Here is a 19005-nt window from a genome sequence, read left to right on the forward strand (position 1 = left end):
GGCAACTCTTGTCTGGAGGGGGGGTGGGAGGATAGAGAGGGAGGGAAGCTGGCAAAATTGTCACGAAAGGAGAGACTGAAAGGGCTGACTCAAGAGGGGGAGAGCAAGTGGGAGTAGGGAGTGAGATGTATGTAAACTTACATGTGACAGACTGGATTTGTAAATATTCACTTGAAGCTTAATAAAAGTTAATAAAAAAAAAAAAAAAGCAGATGGAAGGAATACACAGAGTCATTATACCAAAAAGAATTAGTTAATGTTCAACCATTTCAAGAGGTGGAATACGATCAGGAACTGACGGTACTGAAGGAAGAAGTCCAAGCTGCTCTGAAGGCATTGGCGAAAAACAAGGCTCCAAGAATTGATGGAATATCAATTGAGATGTTTCAAAAAACAGACGCAGAGCTGGAGGTGCTCACTCGTCTGTGCCCAGAAATATGGAAGACAGCTTCCTGGCCAACTGACTGGAAGAGATCCCTATTTATGCCTATTCCCAAGAAAGGTGATCCAACCGAATGTGGAAATTATGGAACAATATCATTAATATCACACACAAGCAAAATTTTCCTGAAGATTATTCAAAAACGGCTGCAGCAGTATATTGACAGGGAACTGCCAAAAATTCAGGCCGGTTTCAGAAGAGGACGTGGAACCAGGGATATCATTGCTGATGTCAGATGGATCCTGGCTGAAAGCAGAGAATACCAGAAGGATGTATACCTGTGTTTTATTGACTATGCAAAAGACATTCGACTGTGTGGATCATAACAAACTATGGATAACATTGGGAAGTATGGGAATTCCAGAACACTTAATTGTGCTCATGAGGAACCTTTACATAGATCAAGAGGCAGTTTGGACAGAACAAGGGGATACTGTGTGGTTTAAAGTCAGGAAAGGTGTGCGTCAGGGTTGTATTCTTTCACCATACCTATTTAATCTGTTTGCTGAACAGATAATCTGAGAAGCTGGACTATATGAAGAAGAACGGAGTATCAGGATTGGAGGAAGACTCGTTAACAACCTGTGTTACGCAGATGGCACAACCTTGCTTGCTGAAAGTGAAGAGGACTTGAAGCACTTACTAATGAAGGTCACAGACCACAGCCTTCAGTATGGATTGCACCTCAACATAAAGAAAGCAAAATCCTCACAACTGGACCAATGAGCAACATCATGATAAACGGAGAAAAGATTGAAGTTGTCAAGGATTCCACTTTACTTGGATCCACAATCAACAGCCATGGAAGCAGCAGTCAAGAAATCAAAAGATGCATTGCACTGGGCAAATCTGCTGCGAAGGACCTCTTCAAAGTGTTGAAGAGCAAAGATGTCACCCTGAAGACTAAGGTGTGCCTGACCCAAGCCATGGTATTTTCAATCACATCATATGCATGTGAAAGCTGGACAATGAATAAGGAAGACCGAAGAAGAGCTGACGCCTTTGAATTGTGGTGTTGGCAAAGAATATTGAATATACCATGGACTGCCAAAAGAACCCTGTATGAGTCGGAATCGACATGATGGCACTGGGTTTGGTTTTTTTTGGGGGGAGGGGGGCGCAAAAGAATGAACAAATCTGTCTTGGAAGAAGCGGGGCCAGAATGCTCCTCAGAGGCAAATATGGCGAGACTGCGTCTTACATACTTTGGACATATTGTCAGGAGGGATCAGTCCCTGGAGAAGGACATCATGCTTGGCAGAGTACAGGGTCAGCGGAAAAGAGGAAGACCCTCAATGAGGTGGATTGACACAGTGGCTGCAACAATGAGCTCAAGCATAACAATTGTAAGGATGGTGCAGGACCGGGCAATGTTTCGTTCTGTTGTGCATAGGGTCGCTATGAGTCGGAACCGACTCGATAGCACCTAACAACAACAAAAACTGTGGTTTGTTGCTTCCCTTCATAATGAAGGCAATGCCGAATTTCAGTTAGAGGTTCATGAAAATAAAGATGTAATTACTCTTCTTTCCCATCCAAGTTCACAGACCCCCTGGATTCTATCCACAGACCCTTTAGGGATCTGTGGAACAGATTAAGAATCCCTGGAAGGGACAATATACTCTCTCTGGGGTAGTGGTTTTCAGGGTTTTTTTTATTCAAGTTGTAGGGATAATTCTTTGATTTTGGTCCTTTCTTTTTGTATATGTGCATTTATTGATATAAATTGACCTCTGAGCACTGTTTTCGCTGTGTCCCAAAGGTTCTGATAGGAAGTGTTTTCATTCTCATTGGATTCTATCAATTTCTTTATTCCATCCTTAATGTCTTCTAAAACCCAGTCTTTTTTGAGCAGGGTATTGTTCAGTTTCCAGGTATTTGATTTCTTTTCCCTGGTTTTTCTGTTATTGATTTCTACTTTTATGGCATTATGGTCAGAGAAAATGCTTTGTAATATTTCAATGTTTTGTATTCTGCAAAGGCTTGCTTTATGACCTAATATGTGGTCTATTCTAGAGAATGTTCCACGTGCACTAGAAAAGAAGGTATACTTGGCTGCTGTTGGGTGGAGTGTTCTGGATATGTCTGTGAGGTCAAGTTGGTTGATTGTGGCATTTAGATCTTCTGTGTCTTTATTGAGCTTCTTACTGGATGTCCTATCCTTCACCGAAAGTGGCATGTTGAAGCCTCCTACTATACTTGTGAAGCTGTCTCACTTTTCAGTGCTGTTAGAGTTTGTTCCATGTATCTTGCAGCCCTGTCATTGGGTGCATAAATATTTAGTATGGCTATATCTTCCCGGTAAATTGTCCCTTTGATCATTATATAGAGTCCTTCCTTATCCTTTGTGGTGGATTTAACTTTAAAGTCTATTTTGTCAGAAGTTAATATTGCCACTCCTGCTCATTTTTGATTGTTTGCTTGATACTTTTTTTTCCCTCCTTTGAGTTTTAGTTTGTGTCTCTAAGTCTAAGGTGTGTCTCTTGTAGGCAGCATATAGCCGGATTATGTTTTTTCTATCCCATCTGTAACTCTCTGTCTCTTTATTAGTGCATTTAGTCCCTTTACGTTCAGTGTAATTATAGATAGGTATGAGTTTAGTGCTGTCGTTTTGATGCCTTTTTTTGTGTGTTGTTGACAGTTTCATTTTTCCACTTACTTTTTTGTGCTGAGAAGTTTTTCTTTGTAAATTGTGTGTTCCTCTTTTTCATTGTAGTTGCATTTGTTTTTGCTGAGTCTTTATGGTTGTTTTCTTTTAATTTTTATTGTGTTTTAAGTGAAGCTTTACAAATCAAGTCAGCCTGTCATATGAAAATTTGTATACACTTGCTATATACTCCTGATTACTCTCCCCTTAATGAGACACCCCACTCCTTCCCTCCACTCTCTCTTTTCGTGTCCATTCTGCCAGCTTCTGACCCCCTCTGCCCTTTCATATCCCCTCCAGATAGGAGTTGCCAACATAGTCTCAAGTGTCTACTTCATCCAAGAAGCTTACTCTTCACCAGCGTCTTTTTCTATCCCATTGTCCAATCTATCCCTGTCTGAAGAGTTGGCTTTGGGAGTGGTTCCTGTCTTGGGCTAACAGAAGGTCTGGGGGCCATGACCACCGGGGTCCCTCTAGTCTCAGTCGGACCATTAAGTCAGGTCTTTTTACACTGCTCTCCTGCTTCCTCAGGGGTTCTCTGTTGTGTTCCCTGTCAGGGCACTCATCGGTTGTAGCTGTGTACCATCTAGTTATTCTGGTCTCAGGCTGATGTAGTCTCTGGTTTCTGTGGCCCTTTCTGCCTCTTGGGCTCATAAGTACCTTGTATCCTTGGTGTTTTCATTCTCCTTTGCTCCAGGTGGGTTGAGACCAATTGATGCATCTTAGATGGCCACTTGCTAGCGTTTAAGGCCCAAGACGCCACTCTTCAAAGTGTGATGCAGAATGTTTTCTTAATAGATTTTATTATGCCAATTGATTTAGATGTCCCCTGAAACCATGGTCTGCAAACCCCCGCCTCTGCTCCTGGAGAAATAGCTTACACAGAGAGGAAAAGAGTCTCTGTTTTTTTAAACTATTTCTCCAGTTCTTATAATAGTGGTCTTATACAATATTTGTCCTTTTGCAGCTGACTTATTTCAGTCAGCATAATGCCTTCCAGGCTCCTCCATGTTATGAAATGTTTCACAGGTTCATCACTGTTCTTTATCGATGCGTAGTATTCCATTTAGTGAATCTAAGGTAATTTATTTATCCATTCATCCGTTGATGGGCACCTTGGTTGCCTCCATCTTTTTGCTATTGTAAACAGTGCTGCAGTGAACACGGGTGTGCCTGTATCTGTTCGTGTAAAAGGTCTTATTCCAAGGAGTGAGATTGCTGGATTCTATGGTAGTTCTATTTCTAGCTTTTTAAGGAAGTGCCAAATTGATTTCCAAAGTGGTTGTACCTTTTTACATTCCCACCAGCAGTATATAAGTGTTCTAGTCTCTCCACAACCTCTCCAACATTTATTAGTTTGTGTTTTTTGGATTAATGCCAGCCTTGTTGGAGTGAGATGGAATCTCATTGTAGTTTTGATTTGCATTTCTCTAATGGCTGATGACTGTGAGCATTTCCTCATGTATCTGTTAGCTACCTGAATGTCTTCTTTAGTGAAGTGTCTGTTCATATTTTCTGCCCATTTTTTAATTGGGTTATTTGTCTTTTTGTAGTTGAGTTTTTGCAGTATCATGTAGATTTTAGAGATCAGGCGCTTACCAGAAAGGTCATGGCTAAGAATTTTTTCCCAGTCTGTAGGTAACCTTTTTACTCTTTTGGTGAAGTCTTTGGATGAGCATAGGTGTTTGATTTTTAGGAGCTCCCAGTTGTCTAGTTTTTCTTCTGCATTGTTAGGAAAGTTTTTTGTACTGTTTATGCCATGTATTAGGGTTCCTAACATTGTCTGTATTTTTTTTTCCATGATCTTTATCATTTTAGATTTTATATCTAGGTCTTTGATCCATTTTGAGTTAGTTTTTGTGCATGGTGTGAGGTATGGGTCTTGTTTCATTTTTTTTACAGATGGATATGCCAGCACCATTTGTTAAAAAGACTGTCTTTTCCCCATTTAACTGATTTGGTGCCTTTATCAAATATCAACTGCTCATATGGTTGGATTTATGTCTGGATTCTCAGTTTTGTTCCATTGGTCTATGTATCTGTTGTTGTACCAGTACCAGGCTGTTTTGACTACTGTGGCTATGTAATAGGTTCTAAAATCAGGTAGAGTGAGGCCTCCCACTTTGTTCTTTTTCAGTAATGCTTTACTTATCTGGGGCCTCTTTCTCTTCTGTGTAAAGTTGGTGATTTGTTTCTCCATCTCATTAAAGAATGTCATTGGAATTTGGATCGGAATTGCTTTAAATCTATAGATTGCTTTTGGTAGAGTAGACATTTTTACAATGTTAAGTTTTCCTATCCGTGAGCAAGGTATGTTTTTCCACTTAATGTAGGTCTCTTTTGGTTTCTTGCAGAAGTGTACTGTAGTTTTCTTTGTGTAAGTCTTTTACAGCTCTGATAAGATTTATTCCTAAGTATTTTATCTTCTTGGGGTCTACTGTAAATGGTATTGATTTGGTGATTTCCTCATTGATGTTCTTTTTGTTGGTGTAGAGGGATCCAACTGACTTTTGTATGTTCATCTTGTAGTCTCATACTCTGCTGAACTCTTCTATTAGTTTCAGTAGTTTTCTTGAGGATTCCTTAGTGTTTTCTGTGTATAAGATCATGTCATCTGCAAATAGAGATACTTTTACTTCTTCCTTACCAATCTGGATGCCCTTTATATCTTTATCTAGCCTAATTGCTCTGGCTAGGACCTCCAGCACAGTGTTGAGTAAGAGTGGTGATAAAGGGCGTCCTTGCCTGGTCCCAATATCAAGGGGAATGCTTTCATGGTTTTTATTGTGAAGTATGGGATTGTTAGTCTCTGTGGTTACCTTAATATTTACCCGTTTTTCTAGGTATAAACCTAACTTGTATCTCCCTGTATCGCCTTGATTTCCTATCCATACAGAATATCTGTGCCTACTTTATTTAGTCTCTCTTTATTGATTACTGTCATCTTTTACATAATGATATCAGTGATTCCCTGTTTTGAATATATTTTTTTTTAATCTTATTTTTGTGAGTTCTCTCTCTGAGTTGATATCAGGATGCCCTGTTCTGTGTCCTAGTGTTGTGTTGATATCTGATATTATTGATTTTCTAACCAGAGAATTCCCTTTAGTGTTTCTTGTAGTTTTGGTTTGGCTTTTGCAAATTCCTTAAGCTTGTGTTTATCTGTAAATGACTTAATTTCACCTTCATATTTGAGAGACAGTTTTATTGGATATATGATTCTTGGCTGGCAGTTTTTCTCCTTCAGTGCTGTATATATATGTCATCCCATTGCCTTCTTGCCTGTATGTTCTGCCAAGTAGTCCGAATTTATTGATTCTCCTTTGTAGGTGACTTTTTGCTTATCCTTGGCTGCTCTTAGAATTTTCTCTTTATTTTTGATTTTGGCAAATTTGATGATAATATGTCTTGGTGACTTTCTTTTGGGATCTACCTTGTATGGGGTTCAGTGAGCATCTGGGATAGATATCTTTTCATCTTTCACGATGTCAGGGAAGTTTTCTGCCAACAGTTCTCTCTGTATTTTCTGTTATCCCTCCCTGTTCTGGTATTCCAGTCACTTGCAAGTTTTTTTTCTTGATAGAGTCCCACATGATTCTTAGGGTTTCTTCATTTTTTTTAGTTCTTTTATCTGATTTTTCTTCAAATGTATTGGTGCCAAATACCTTATCCTCCACCCCCCCAATTCTGCATTCCAGTTCCTCAGTTCTGCCCCTCTTACTTGCTATTGAGTTGTCTAATTCTGTAATCTTAGTGTTAAAATCTTTTGACTTTCTGAATGTTGTTTCTCTATGGATTCTTGCAGCTTATTAAATTTTTCGTTATGTTCTTGAATAATCTTTTTAATCTTCAACTGCTTTATCTGTGTGTTCCTTGGCTTTTTCTGTACATTGCCTGATTTCGTTCTGATGTCATTCCTGATGTCTTGAAGCGTTCTGTATATTAGTCTTTTGTATTCTACATCTGGCAATTCCAGGAATAAATCTTCATCTGGGAGAGTCCTTGATTCTCTGTTCTGGGAGTTTGTAGAAGCAGTCATGGTCTGCTTCTTTATGTGATTTGATATTGACTGCTGTCTCCAAGCCATCTATAAGTTATTGTAATAATTTTATGTTTGCTCACTGTGTCCTATCTTATTGCTTTATTTTGTTTCAGTATACCCAGATAGGCTACTAGAGTGTGCTAACTTGATTATTGGAGCCTTTGAAGCACTAATGCCCTGTTATCAGATGGCTAGAGCTGTTACCAGGTATATGAGCCTATGAGTCCATTCACTAATCTTAAATAGAATTAGCTCAGGTGTCCTTATAGTCAGCCACCTAGTGTGTGGTGTAGGCTCTCACCCACTCTCTTAGAGAAGTAGTGGTGATGGTTGTATGCACTGGTTTCTGGTAGCAGCAGGGGGTCACACTCTGAGGAGGGCAGGGTGCTGACAGCCTTCCCCCAAGTGTCAGTGAGGAAGGAGCATCTCTGTTCTGTAGAGCGCTCTGGCAGGTGGGCTCTGCAGCTGTACCTTAGGCACCCAATGCTTATACCTGTAAAGACCGGTAGGCACCACTATCCTCGGACCCTTTTCATGGGTGGCTAGGTGGCGTGGATGGAGCCTCACCCCTCAGGTCGCTGCTGTGGGTAGGTGAGGGCTCTGTTTAATAGGTTGAGCAGTATCAGACCTCCAAAACCTGCATCTCCACCACACAGCTGAAACAACTACAGTAAGACCTCTAACAGATTTGCCTTTGCATTATAATAGCCACCTGGTTCCATGTGAGGGTGAAAGCCAAAGTCTGTGGATCATTTATGCCTGGACTGGAGCCGCTTCTGCTCTGAGCTACCAGTTTACGGGAGTCGGGAAAGTATTTTTCCCCTGTTTGTTAATTTGTTCCTTCTCCCAGGCCAGGAGAATGGGTCAGAGAGAACGCAACACTTTCTGTCTCAGGCCCAGGGAATTCAAATGTTAATGAAGCCAGCTGGGGCAGAGTGGGGAGGGATCAGATAGACAGGAGAGAGTGCTTTCGGAAGAAGGAGCTATTAGATCCACGCGGTAAATTAGACAAAATCACTTACCTTGTGTCGAGAGTGCTCTCTCATTCCCGAGGTGTATGTAGCCTGTGTGTGCTGGCTGGGTCCCTGCTGAGGTTGCCCCAGGAGGTTAGGGCTGCGGCCTGCACTTGCTTTCTTTCAGTGAAGCAGCTTTGTCCTAAACCCCACAGCCAGACCCAGAGCTGTCACACCAGGGGGCTGGGGTGCCGGCACTTCGTTTGCCTTTTTTCACTGAAGCAGCCACTTCCTAAACTCCACGGGCAGCCCCAGTGAAGACACGCCACAGGATCAGGGGTGCGCCACTTAGCTTGCCTTCTTTCGGTCAGTCTGCCGTGACTCAGGAAGCTACCTTCAGCCCTGGCGCATTCGTGCCAAAGAACAGCACCAAGGAATCGGAGCTGAGGCGCAGCGTGGGCTCGGGAACTCGGTGGTGCTTCTGCATGGTCTCTCGCTCCCGTCACACAGCTCGATTCCTGAGTTCTGTGTTGATGCTCAGGGTTTGTAGATTGTCATGTATGTAATTGATTCACTTGTTTTTTTGGGTCTTTGTTGGAAGAGGGTTCAGCAGAAGCTTCTGACTAGTTAGCCATCTTACCCCGCTCTGAGTTTTTTTTTTTTTAAGTCAATATTCATATGGATCCAAAGGCCACCAAAGTCACTGCCATCAAATCAGTTCTAACTCATAGCAACCCTATAGGACAGAACAGAACGGTCGCCATGGGGTTTCCAAGGCTATAATCTTTACAGAAGCAGACTGCCACATCTTTGTCCCACACAGTCGCTGGCGGATTAGAACTGCCATCCTTCCGGTTTGCAGCAGAGTGCTTAACCACTGCACCACTAGGGTTCCTTCATATGGAACACTGATACGTGAAACAGAAGAGATGCTTTCTGAACAGAAAGGATAGCATAGGATGTGAAGGCAGCAGTTACCAGGGCTTCTCTGAAAAAACTCTTTGATTTATTTACTTACTTAACAAACACTTCTTTGGTGCTTGCTGTGTGCCAGGTGCTTTTCTAAATGCTCTAAAAGTATTATTTAATCTTCCTAGCAGTCATATAAAAGAAGAATTGTTATTCCCACTTCACATATGAAGAAACTGAGGCTCAAAGAGATTGAGCATTTTGCCCAAGGTCTTCCAGCTAGTAAATGTTGGAGCTGAGATTTGAACCCAGGCAGTTTAGCTGTAGAGACTGTGCTCGTAACCTCTATGCAATGCTGCATCCCCTAGTATTAATTTGAAAACAGAGCTGAGGGATTTTGAGCAAGAAAGTGGTATAATGAAATCCGTGGATTAAGAAGTTTAGTTAAAACTCTTATACGCTGCTGGTGGGAATGTAAAACGGTACAACCACTTTGGAAATCTATCTGGTGTTTCCTTAAAAAGTTAGAAATAGAACTACCATACAACCCAGAAATCCCACTCCTCGGAATATACCCTAGAGAAATAAGAGCCTTCACACAAACAGATATATGCACACCCATGTTTATTGCAGCACTGTTTACAATAGCAAAAAGCTGGAAGCAACCAAGGTGTCCATCAACGGATGAATGGATAAATAAATGATGGTATATTCACACAATGGAATACTACGCATCGATAAAGAACAGTGATGAATCTGTGAAACATTTCATAATATGGAGGAACCTGGAAGGCATTATGCTGAGTGAAATTAGTCAGCTGCAAAAGGACAAATATTGTATAAGACCACTATTATAAGAACTTGAGAAATAGTATAAACTGAGAAGAACACATTCTTTTGTGGTGATGAGAAGGGGGGAGGGAGGGAGTGTGGGAGAGGACTATTTACTGATTAGATAGTAGATAAGAACACTTTAGGTGAAGGGAAGGACAATACTCAATACAGGGAAGGTAAGCTCAACTGGACCAAAAGCAAAGAAGTTTCCAGGATAAACTGAATGCCTCGAAGGTCAGCGGAGCAAGGGTTGGGGTTTGGGGACTATGGCTTCAGGGGACATCTAAGTCAGTTGTCAAAATAAATTCTATTAAGAAAACATTCTGCATCCCACTTTGAAGTGTGGCGTCTGGGGTCTTAAATGTTAACAAGTGGCCATCTAAGATGCATCAATTGGTCTCAACCCACCTGGATCAAAGGAGAATGAAGAACACCAAGGTCACAAGATAATTATGAGTCCAAGGGACAGAAAGGGCCACATGAAGTAGAGACTTACATCATCCTGAGACCAGAAGAACTAGATGGTGCCTGGCCACAACCGATGACTGCCCTGACAGGGAGCACAACAGAGAACCCCTGAGGAAGCAGGAGATCAGTGGGATGCAGACCCCAAATTCTCATAAAAAGACCAGACTTAATGGCCTGACTGAGACTAGAAGAATCCCAGCTGTCATGGTCCCCAAACCTTCTGTTGGCCCAGGATAGGAACCATTCCTGAAGACAACTCATCAGACATGGAAGGGACTGGACAATGGGTTGGAGAGAGATGCGGATGAGGAGTGAGCTACTTGTATCAGGTGGACACTTGAGACTGTGTTGGCATCTCCTGTCTGGAGGGGAGATGGGAGGGTAGAGAGGGTTAGAAACTGGCAAACTGGTCACGAAAGGAGAGACTGGAAGGAGGGAGCAGGCTGAGTCATTAGGGGGAGAGTAAATGCGAGTATGTAGTAAGGTGTATATAAGTGTATGTGTGAGAGACTGACTTGATTTGTAAACTTTCACTTAAAGCACAATAAAAACCATTTAAATTAAAAAAAAAAGTGAGCACAGGATGGTTTGGAAAGAGGGAGATGCGAACAGCAGAAAGAGCAGTTAAATGATGATTGCCATGTTCCAAATTGGAGGTCGTGATGCTTTTGTTAGCAGGGCAGTGATATTGGAAATAAAAGTTGGGATGAATACGAGGAACTCTTTGAACAAAGAATCAATAGAGTTTTACAGTTGACTAAATATGAGAAGTAAAGGGGGAACAGCATATGGAGAAGAATGGGGGACCCTGTAGTCAACCAAATGACCCTTCCAGTACTTGGGGTTACACCCAGATTTAAAAGTCTATTTTTTGGCTTTATAAATTTATGTTTTGTTTTTAAACCTGCCTGTATTCTGATTTTTTTTAATCCATTCTTTTAGGCCGGATTAGGAATAAGCCTGAGGTGGATGAAGCTGCAGCTGATGCCATCCTCTCCCTAAATATTATCTCTGCCAAGTCCCTGAAGTCATCCCACAACTCTAGCAGGTGAGGCCCCCTAAGCAGTGTGATGAGTCAGCCGCCATGTGGTTGACTGGTATACCATTAGATTCCCTATTCACTAGTGACTCCTGGTTTGGATGAAGAAACTAATTCCCTTCTCACTTCAGAATGCCCTATTTCCTCCCTTGCCCACCCTGCTCTCCAGAAATAAATAAATGATTGGACTAGGTTTATAATTGTGACCAGTTACCCTTATTGGATGGAAATGTTTGTCCTATATAGAGTTTGAGTAGCTGTGAACAGGGCTTCAAACCAGTTCTTCCCAGTTCAGCCATGGCCGAGGAAGTGACAACAGAACAGACCCGAATTGTTACAGTTTGGGTGACCCAAAATGATAACCAGAATGGGAAAAATTACAGGTTGAAGCTTTGCTAGAAATTTAATCTCCCTCTTAGAAAACAAGAGCAGTATACGTGTTGCAGAGCAACCAAATCTCTTTCTTATCAGATTTTGAGCAGAGTCAAAACAGCGGTGCCACGCTCAAAGAGGATGGCCAATCACACTGCTTTGAATGTATGTCGCTTTCCACAGTCCTGCCACCAATCTGGTTTCAAGCATCAGGCTCCTAAAAGTGCTCAGTATGCCTCTTCCAAGTCTCCCATTCCAGGGGTTTGACCCTTAATTTTTCCCATTCCAGTTATCATCCCAGATCACCCAAATTGTAACAATTTGGTTCTGTTTGGGTTTCGAGCCATCGGTCATGACTGAATTGGTTCAAAGCAGTTTGAAGCCCTGGCTGTAACACAGTGGTAAGGAGAAAGCAGATAAAGAAAACTAAGCATAATGCTACCCAAAGGTTTAAAAGTACAAATAAGTTATTACTGAAACTAAATGTTTTCCTGTGACATGGTTGCTGTGGAGAAAGGCTATCACACACTTTTGAGTATCCTAGAAACGTGCCCTCCGAGGTATAATGAAACCTCTTGTGTTTAGTCATTACTGCTGCTAGTATAGGCTCACTTATCCTCAGTATTGGCTTTTTATTTTCATTTATGCATAAAGATGATAGATTAAGCTCTTCTAAGACTGGCTGCTCTAAATAACTAATTTTATTTTTAATTTTAAAGTAGTTTGCCTTAAAACTTCCTTTTATAATCAGGTTGATGAGAGACAATGCATAAAGTAACATTCTACTTTCCCATGTTAGACTGGGGCCCTTGACCAGAAAAGGAGTTGAGTTAGGTGTGCATGCAGACTCAATTCCTTTACATGATACGGGCTGGGAAACAGGAACGGCTGTGCATTCTCATGGGGGCTTAGAATACTACCTTCATCTAACAGCATCTTCCTGTGCTCCTGTCTGCTCCTGAAAAACTGGCTCACAATGGGAAGAGGCAGAGGAAAAATAAGACAATGGACAGAAGCAATTAAAGGAAAGTTTTGGACCAGGATTAATTTCTTTCCTTGTGTCACAATTTTGCCTTCTGTTTGCTTTTTTCATGCAAGAAGAGCTGACAGGGACTATGGGGAGAGATGGAAGAAGTGTGAGAGGGTATGTGTGTATGGGAAGCGGGAGGAGTGGCAGAGATAAAGAAGAGGGCTTTGACCCTCCCTGAACTATACTTGGGGAGAATCTTGAACAGTGCCATTTCTCTGAGGTCATCAGTAACTCCATCCAACTCTTCCCTCTCTGCCAGACATTTTCTAGCAATGTTCTGCTGGCATTCACCACTGCATTTTCTTTGCAACTATGAGAAATGTATCTTAAGTTTCCCTAGGGTCCTTAGCAAAACACACAGGCAAAGATGGTGTTTGGTTGACGTGCTAATTTTGCTACCTTTGCCTATGTTAGTGTAACCTTGAAAAGTCCTTTAACAAACGTTTTTGTTTTAATTTGGGCTGTATAAATGTACATTGATTTGTCAAGCTCTTGTGTAAAGCCAAGGCCTTTTCTTTATTATAGGCTCATTTATTGGACTTTTCACTGTTTTACTTGCAAAACTACACGCGTAGTTTCTCATGTATGATTTTCAGTTTGGTGGAGCAAGATCTAGAAACCTATGAAGAAAATCTAAGTGCAGAAATCTTTAAGCTTTTTACAGTCTTTCCCTTTCTTTCACATTTATCTCACCCAATCTTAATTTAACAGCTGTTTTTTAAACAATTCACGATTATTAAATCTTTTGGAAACATTTAATTTCCACAAAAACAAGGATTCTTTTTGCCCTCATATTTCATCAATTTTCCTAATTTTTAATTAGATAATTATAAATAACAAGTATAACTGGCATAAACAGGTCTGGGACCAAATACAGCTGACACAGGATGTGCACGCAACTCGACTGTTTATAGAGTGAACAGTCTGGGCATCCAAGAAAATAGTCCAGCAGTCCTCTTGTTTAGCATGCCTAATGAGAAACAGACGTCAGTCATTATCTTTCAGGGGTGTGGGGAGCATAGGTCAGTGTGGTAAGTTGCTAAATGGAGTTTGGTTAAAAGAGCTTCTGTTCTGCTTGTGTGAGGTTTAACGGTAAAAGTTGAACTCACAGAACTCCAGTTTGGGTGCATTATATTTGTATATTCCCAAAGGCCTTGTGGCGAAGTGGATAAGAGCTCAGGCTGCTAACCAAGAAGGTCAGCAGTTCGAATCCACCTGCCATTCCTTGGAAACCCTATGGGGCAGTTCTGTCTATCCTATAGTGTCACTATGAATTGGAATTGACTCGAAGGCACACAACAACAATGTATGTATATTAGAGGTTTTTTCTGATAGACTGTTATTGTTAGGTGCTATATTAATGTTAACAACTGACTTCGTTTCCCCTTAACTCCACAGCAACATCCTACCATTCCCAATACTATGTCACTTCTGAAAAGGGATGTTATGGGTAGTCTCCGCAGTCCCCTCTATGCCCAGCATTTTCCTTAATTGAACGTCTTGAGAGAGGGACCAGTGCCATCGTCTGCCCTGTATCAGACTGCCCATGGTATTCTCTGTCTGTTAATTGTCCATTTGAATTCACTTTGCTTATGAGCTAATTTGTCTTTTTTATTATGTTTTCTCCTCAGCTTTTCTTTCTTTTTTTTTTTTTTTTTGCTGCACTAACAAAAGCCGTTTCTGTTTTTGCAGACTCTTTCTTGATAAGGATATTGCTAGGTATTTACTGTTTGCTTTTTTGCACCTAGAGATTCTAGTTTATCACACTGCTTTATGTCTTATGTTGCTTTGAGTGCCATTTTAACTTAGTGCTTTTTCCCCATGCAAACCTAAGCTTACCTAGGATAGAGCAATACCTTATGTCACCATAAGACACTTCTCCTTTGTGCCCTGGGTCTTTCTGATTATGTACAGTTTAACATTTAGCTTCTTAAATTATTTATACAGTCCTGAATTATTTTCTCATTCCATTTAATAAACTTGCCCATTTTATTCTTATGCCCTCCCACCCCCCTGCCCCCTGTTTTCCTTATCTACTTTACAAAGTAGAGTGTTTCTCCCTTCATTTCATATCATATTTCAGGCTTTGTTTTCTGTCCTTTCTCTGCCAAAAGCTTCAAAGATTTGTTGTCCTGTAGCTTTGCATAATTAAACTGTTTACTTTTTACTTTCTTTTGTCCTGCCCAGTAGTAGAGATCAGTTTAGTTATTTGGGTAGCTGAGTCAGTGAGAAACATTTTGTTTATTTTTGAAAGATTTCTCTTTGTGTTTTGCTTACTCTCTTCTTCTGGAATAGAAAAAAAGAAGTCTGCTTATGAATGAAGGAACTTGTTTCCTACCTCTCATCTTCTGATTTAGGAAAGAAAACTGAAGAAAGTCATACATGACATATAGTTTAAAATGTTAAAAAATGCATATGGTTAGTAAAACTGAGTTGACTTTTGACTGATATCATTGATATAATGAGTTTATATTTTATCTGGACTCCATTCCAACTACATTTCAGAGGTTCCCCTAATGAACTCTCTTTAGAAGGTCCATCAGGTATGACTGTTAATGTAAGAAGTTGTTTTTAAAATTTTTCAGCATTAACAAATTCAAGGGAGTATATCCTACAAGGTTAGCCTCGAAAGCTGTTTCTCTACTGATGCTGCTGCTGTTCAGAACGTCTTAGATATCCATTCGGAATCACCTCCTGACCACCTAAGGAGCCATAGAGGACTCAGCCCTATTTTTAACCCTAAATTCTATTGCCAAACTTGAGTCAGTCAACATTTATCACCAGTTTTAGTTCTGTTTCTTAAAACCACCTCTCAAGAGTTGCTGTCTTTTGAGAGATTCTAAAAGAATGTGCTGCACCAACTAAAAAAATTTTTTCCAGTGTAGGAACATTTTAGTGGAATCAAAAATTCACGTCATCTTCCTTTATGTTGGCAAAGTTTTTATCAGTGCACTTTTCTTTTTGACATCAGTGTGAAAATTTAACCTGAAAACAGAAATGTGAAGGGGTACTCATGTACAACTTCGGAACATTTGCTTCAGATCAAAGAACCAGAATCATGTAACCTAAGTAGTGGCACGAGGAGGTGCTAAGTGATGGTTTGGAACTTAGTGAATCACAAATTACAGGCAGCTGTGATAAGAATGTGTACCAAGCATCTTTGAAGTAAAAAATGTCCACCCTCCTGGAAGCGGGGTTCCCAGGACAGACTTCCATTGTCCTTCATTATAGCTGCTCTTTGGGCCTCTTGAGTGCTCTTTGTCTTCTCAGTTGTCTCTCTTCCTTTGGTGTCTTTATAGGTTTCTTTACCCACACTTGCTGCCTCAAAAGCCAGACTTATGCAAAAAAAAAAATGAAACAAGACCCATACCTCACCCCATCCACGGAAACTAACTCAAAATGGATCAAAGACCTAAATATAAAATCTAAAACGATAAAGATCATGGAAGAAAAATAGGGACAATGCTAGGAGCCGTCATACATGCAATAAACAGTATACAGAACATTACTAACAATGCAAAAGAGAAACCAGATAACTGGGAGCTCCTAAAAACCAAACACCTATACTTATCCATAGGGTTGCTATGAGTTGGAATTAACTCGACAGCAGTGGGTTTGGTTTTTGGTTTATGCTCATCCAAAGACTTCACCAAAAGAGTAAAAAGGTTACCTACAGACTGGGAAAAAGTTTTTAGCTATGACATTTCCCATCAGCACCTGATCTCTAAAATGTATATGATACTGCAAAAACTCAACTACAAAAAGAAAAATAACCCAATTAAAAAATGGGCAAAAAATATGAACAGACACTTTACTAAAGAAGACATCCAGGTGGCTAACAGATAAATGAGGAAATGCTTACGATCATTAGCCATTAGAGAAATGCAAATCAAAACTACAATGAGATTCCATCTCCAACAAGGCTGGCATTAATCCAAAAAACACAAAATAATAAATGTTGGAGGGGTTGTGGAGAGACTGGAACACTTATATACTGCTGGTGGGAATGTAAAATGGTACAACCACTTTGGAAATCTATTTGGCACTTCTTAAAAAACTAGAAATAGAGCTACCAACCGATCTTGCAGTCCCATTCCTTGAAATATATCCTAGAGAAATAAGAGCCTTTACACGAACAGATATATGCACACCCATGTTCATTGCAGCACTGTTTACAATAGCAAAAAGATGGAAGCAACCAAGGTGCCCGTCAATGGATGAATGGATAAATAAATTATGATATATTCACACAATGGAATATTACGCATCGATAAAGAACAGTGATGAATCTGTGAAACGTTTCATAACATGGAGTAATCTGGAAGGCATTATGATGAGTGAAATAAGTCAGCTGCAAAAGGACAAATATTGTATAAGACCACTATTATAAGACCTGGAGAAATAGTTTAAACAAAGAAGAAAATATTCTTTGATGGTTGCGAGAGGGGGAGGAACGGAGAGGGGTTTTCACTAATTAGATAGTAGATAAGAACTATTTTAGGTGAAGGGAAAGACAACACACAGGACAGGAGAGGTCAGCAAACTGGACTAAACCAAAAGCAAAGAAGTTTCCTGAATAAACTGAACACTTAGAAGGCCAGCATAGCAGGGGCGGGGGTTTGGGGACCATGGTTTCAGGGGACAGCTAAGTCAATTGGCATAACAAAATCTATTAAGAAAACATTCTGCATCCCACTTTGGAGAGTGGTGTCTGGAGTTTTAAATGCTAGCAAGCAGCCGTCTAAGATGCATCAATTCGTCTCAACCTACCTGGAGCAAAGGAGAATGAAGAACACCAAAGACAGAAGGTAATTATGAGCCCAAGAGGCAGAAAGGACCACGTAAAGCAGAGACTACATTAGCCTGAGACCAGAAGAACTAGATGGTGCCCGGCCACAACTGATGACTGCCCTGACAGGGAACACAACAGAGAACCCCTGAGGGAGCAGGAGAGTAATGGGATGCAGACCCCAAATTCTCGTAAAAAGACCAGACTTAATGGTCTGAAACTGGAAGGACCCCGGAGGCCATGGTCCCCAGACCTTCTGTTGGCCCAAGACAGGAACCATTCCCAAAGCCAACTCTTCAGACAAGGATTGGACTGGAGTATGGGATAGACAATGATACTGGTGAAGAATGAGCTTCTTGAATCAAGTAGACACATGAGACTATGTTGGCATCTCCTGTCTGGAGGGGAGATGAGAGGGTAGAGGGGGTCAGAAGCTGGCTAAGTGGACACGAAAAGAGAGAATGGAGGGAAGGGTGTGCTGTCTCATTAGGGTGAGAGCAATTAGGAGTATATAACAAGGTGTTTATAAATTTTTGTGTGAGAGTCTGACTTGATTTATAAACTTTCACTTAAAACACTACAAAAATTAAAAAAAAAAAAAAAGGCCAGACTTAGCTCCTGAAGCAGCTACAAAATGAAATGACCAGGCTTCACACACTGGTACTTGGAAAATGAAATGTGATCAAGGAGTTCACTTTTAAAAATTGATAAATTTTTTCCGTGGTAGCGTCTGGTGGAAGATAATGGAAATGTTTTGAGAGAAAGGATATGCCAGCCATTTGTTGTAGGAAATCTAGAAAAGGCAGCATAGTGAGGTTACCATTTTAGAAGAGTAAGGAGGAACGTATTGAGCAGGGAACCAAGTGTGCAAAAACTCAAGTTGAATCAGGTGAGCTGTATAACATCTGCAGGGAGCTAGTTGTGATGGAAAATCCACCCTGCTGGGGTGTCCATGGTGTTGTCCCAACACTGAGAAGGGATCTGAGAGGGAGAATGTTGGGCAGAGTTGGAGCTGATCTGTATAATGCTGCTTTTGAACTCAGTTCGGAAATTCAGATGAGACTTCAGGAACTGGAAGTTATAATGTCAACTAGGGGTTGTGGTTTTTTACCAGCAGGAAAAACAGGTATTAAAACAACTTTAAAAAAGAGTTTATGGGTGTCTATTAAATTAAGCATCTGGTTGTTATTTAAATGTAAAGATTTATTTTCAGATGGAATTTTGGAAAACTAACAAACGGTAGGATTGTCTGGCTTTGGTGTTAAAAATCGTTCACTTTTACTGGAACATCCACTAGGGATAACCCTTTGTTCTATTTAAAATAAGGCTCTCCCAGATATGTTTGTGACTTTCCTGAGGCTCAACAGAAATAGATTTTATGCAGTTTAGATCTCTTTTAATGTGAAGACTGAAGCTTACAAATTACTACGCGTTTGCTTCCTGCTCCCATCATTGACTGACAGGACAGCTTACTTAGTCT

The 19005-nt window shown here is 40.6% G+C and overlaps 1 protein-coding gene across 4 annotated transcripts in view; it reads left to right on the plus strand.

Annotated features, from left to right (window-relative positions):
• The window catches only part of KIF1B (kinesin family member 1B), a 171010-nt gene that overhangs the window by 136184 nt on the left and 15821 nt on the right, over positions 1-19005 (plus strand). For all 4 annotated transcript variants that reach the window (XM_049877882.1, XM_049877884.1, XM_049877885.1 and 1 more), the window contains one exon: positions 11238-11343. In XM_049877882.1, the coding sequence (XP_049733839.1) occupies positions 11238-11343 (106 nt within the window). The remainder of the gene's footprint in view (positions 1-11237; positions 11344-19005) is intronic.

Source organism: Elephas maximus, chromosome 3 (assembly GCF_024166365.1).
Source record: "Elephas maximus indicus isolate mEleMax1 chromosome 3, mEleMax1 primary haplotype, whole genome shotgun sequence".
Taxonomy (NCBI): Eukaryota; Metazoa; Chordata; class Mammalia; order Proboscidea; family Elephantidae; genus Elephas; species Elephas maximus.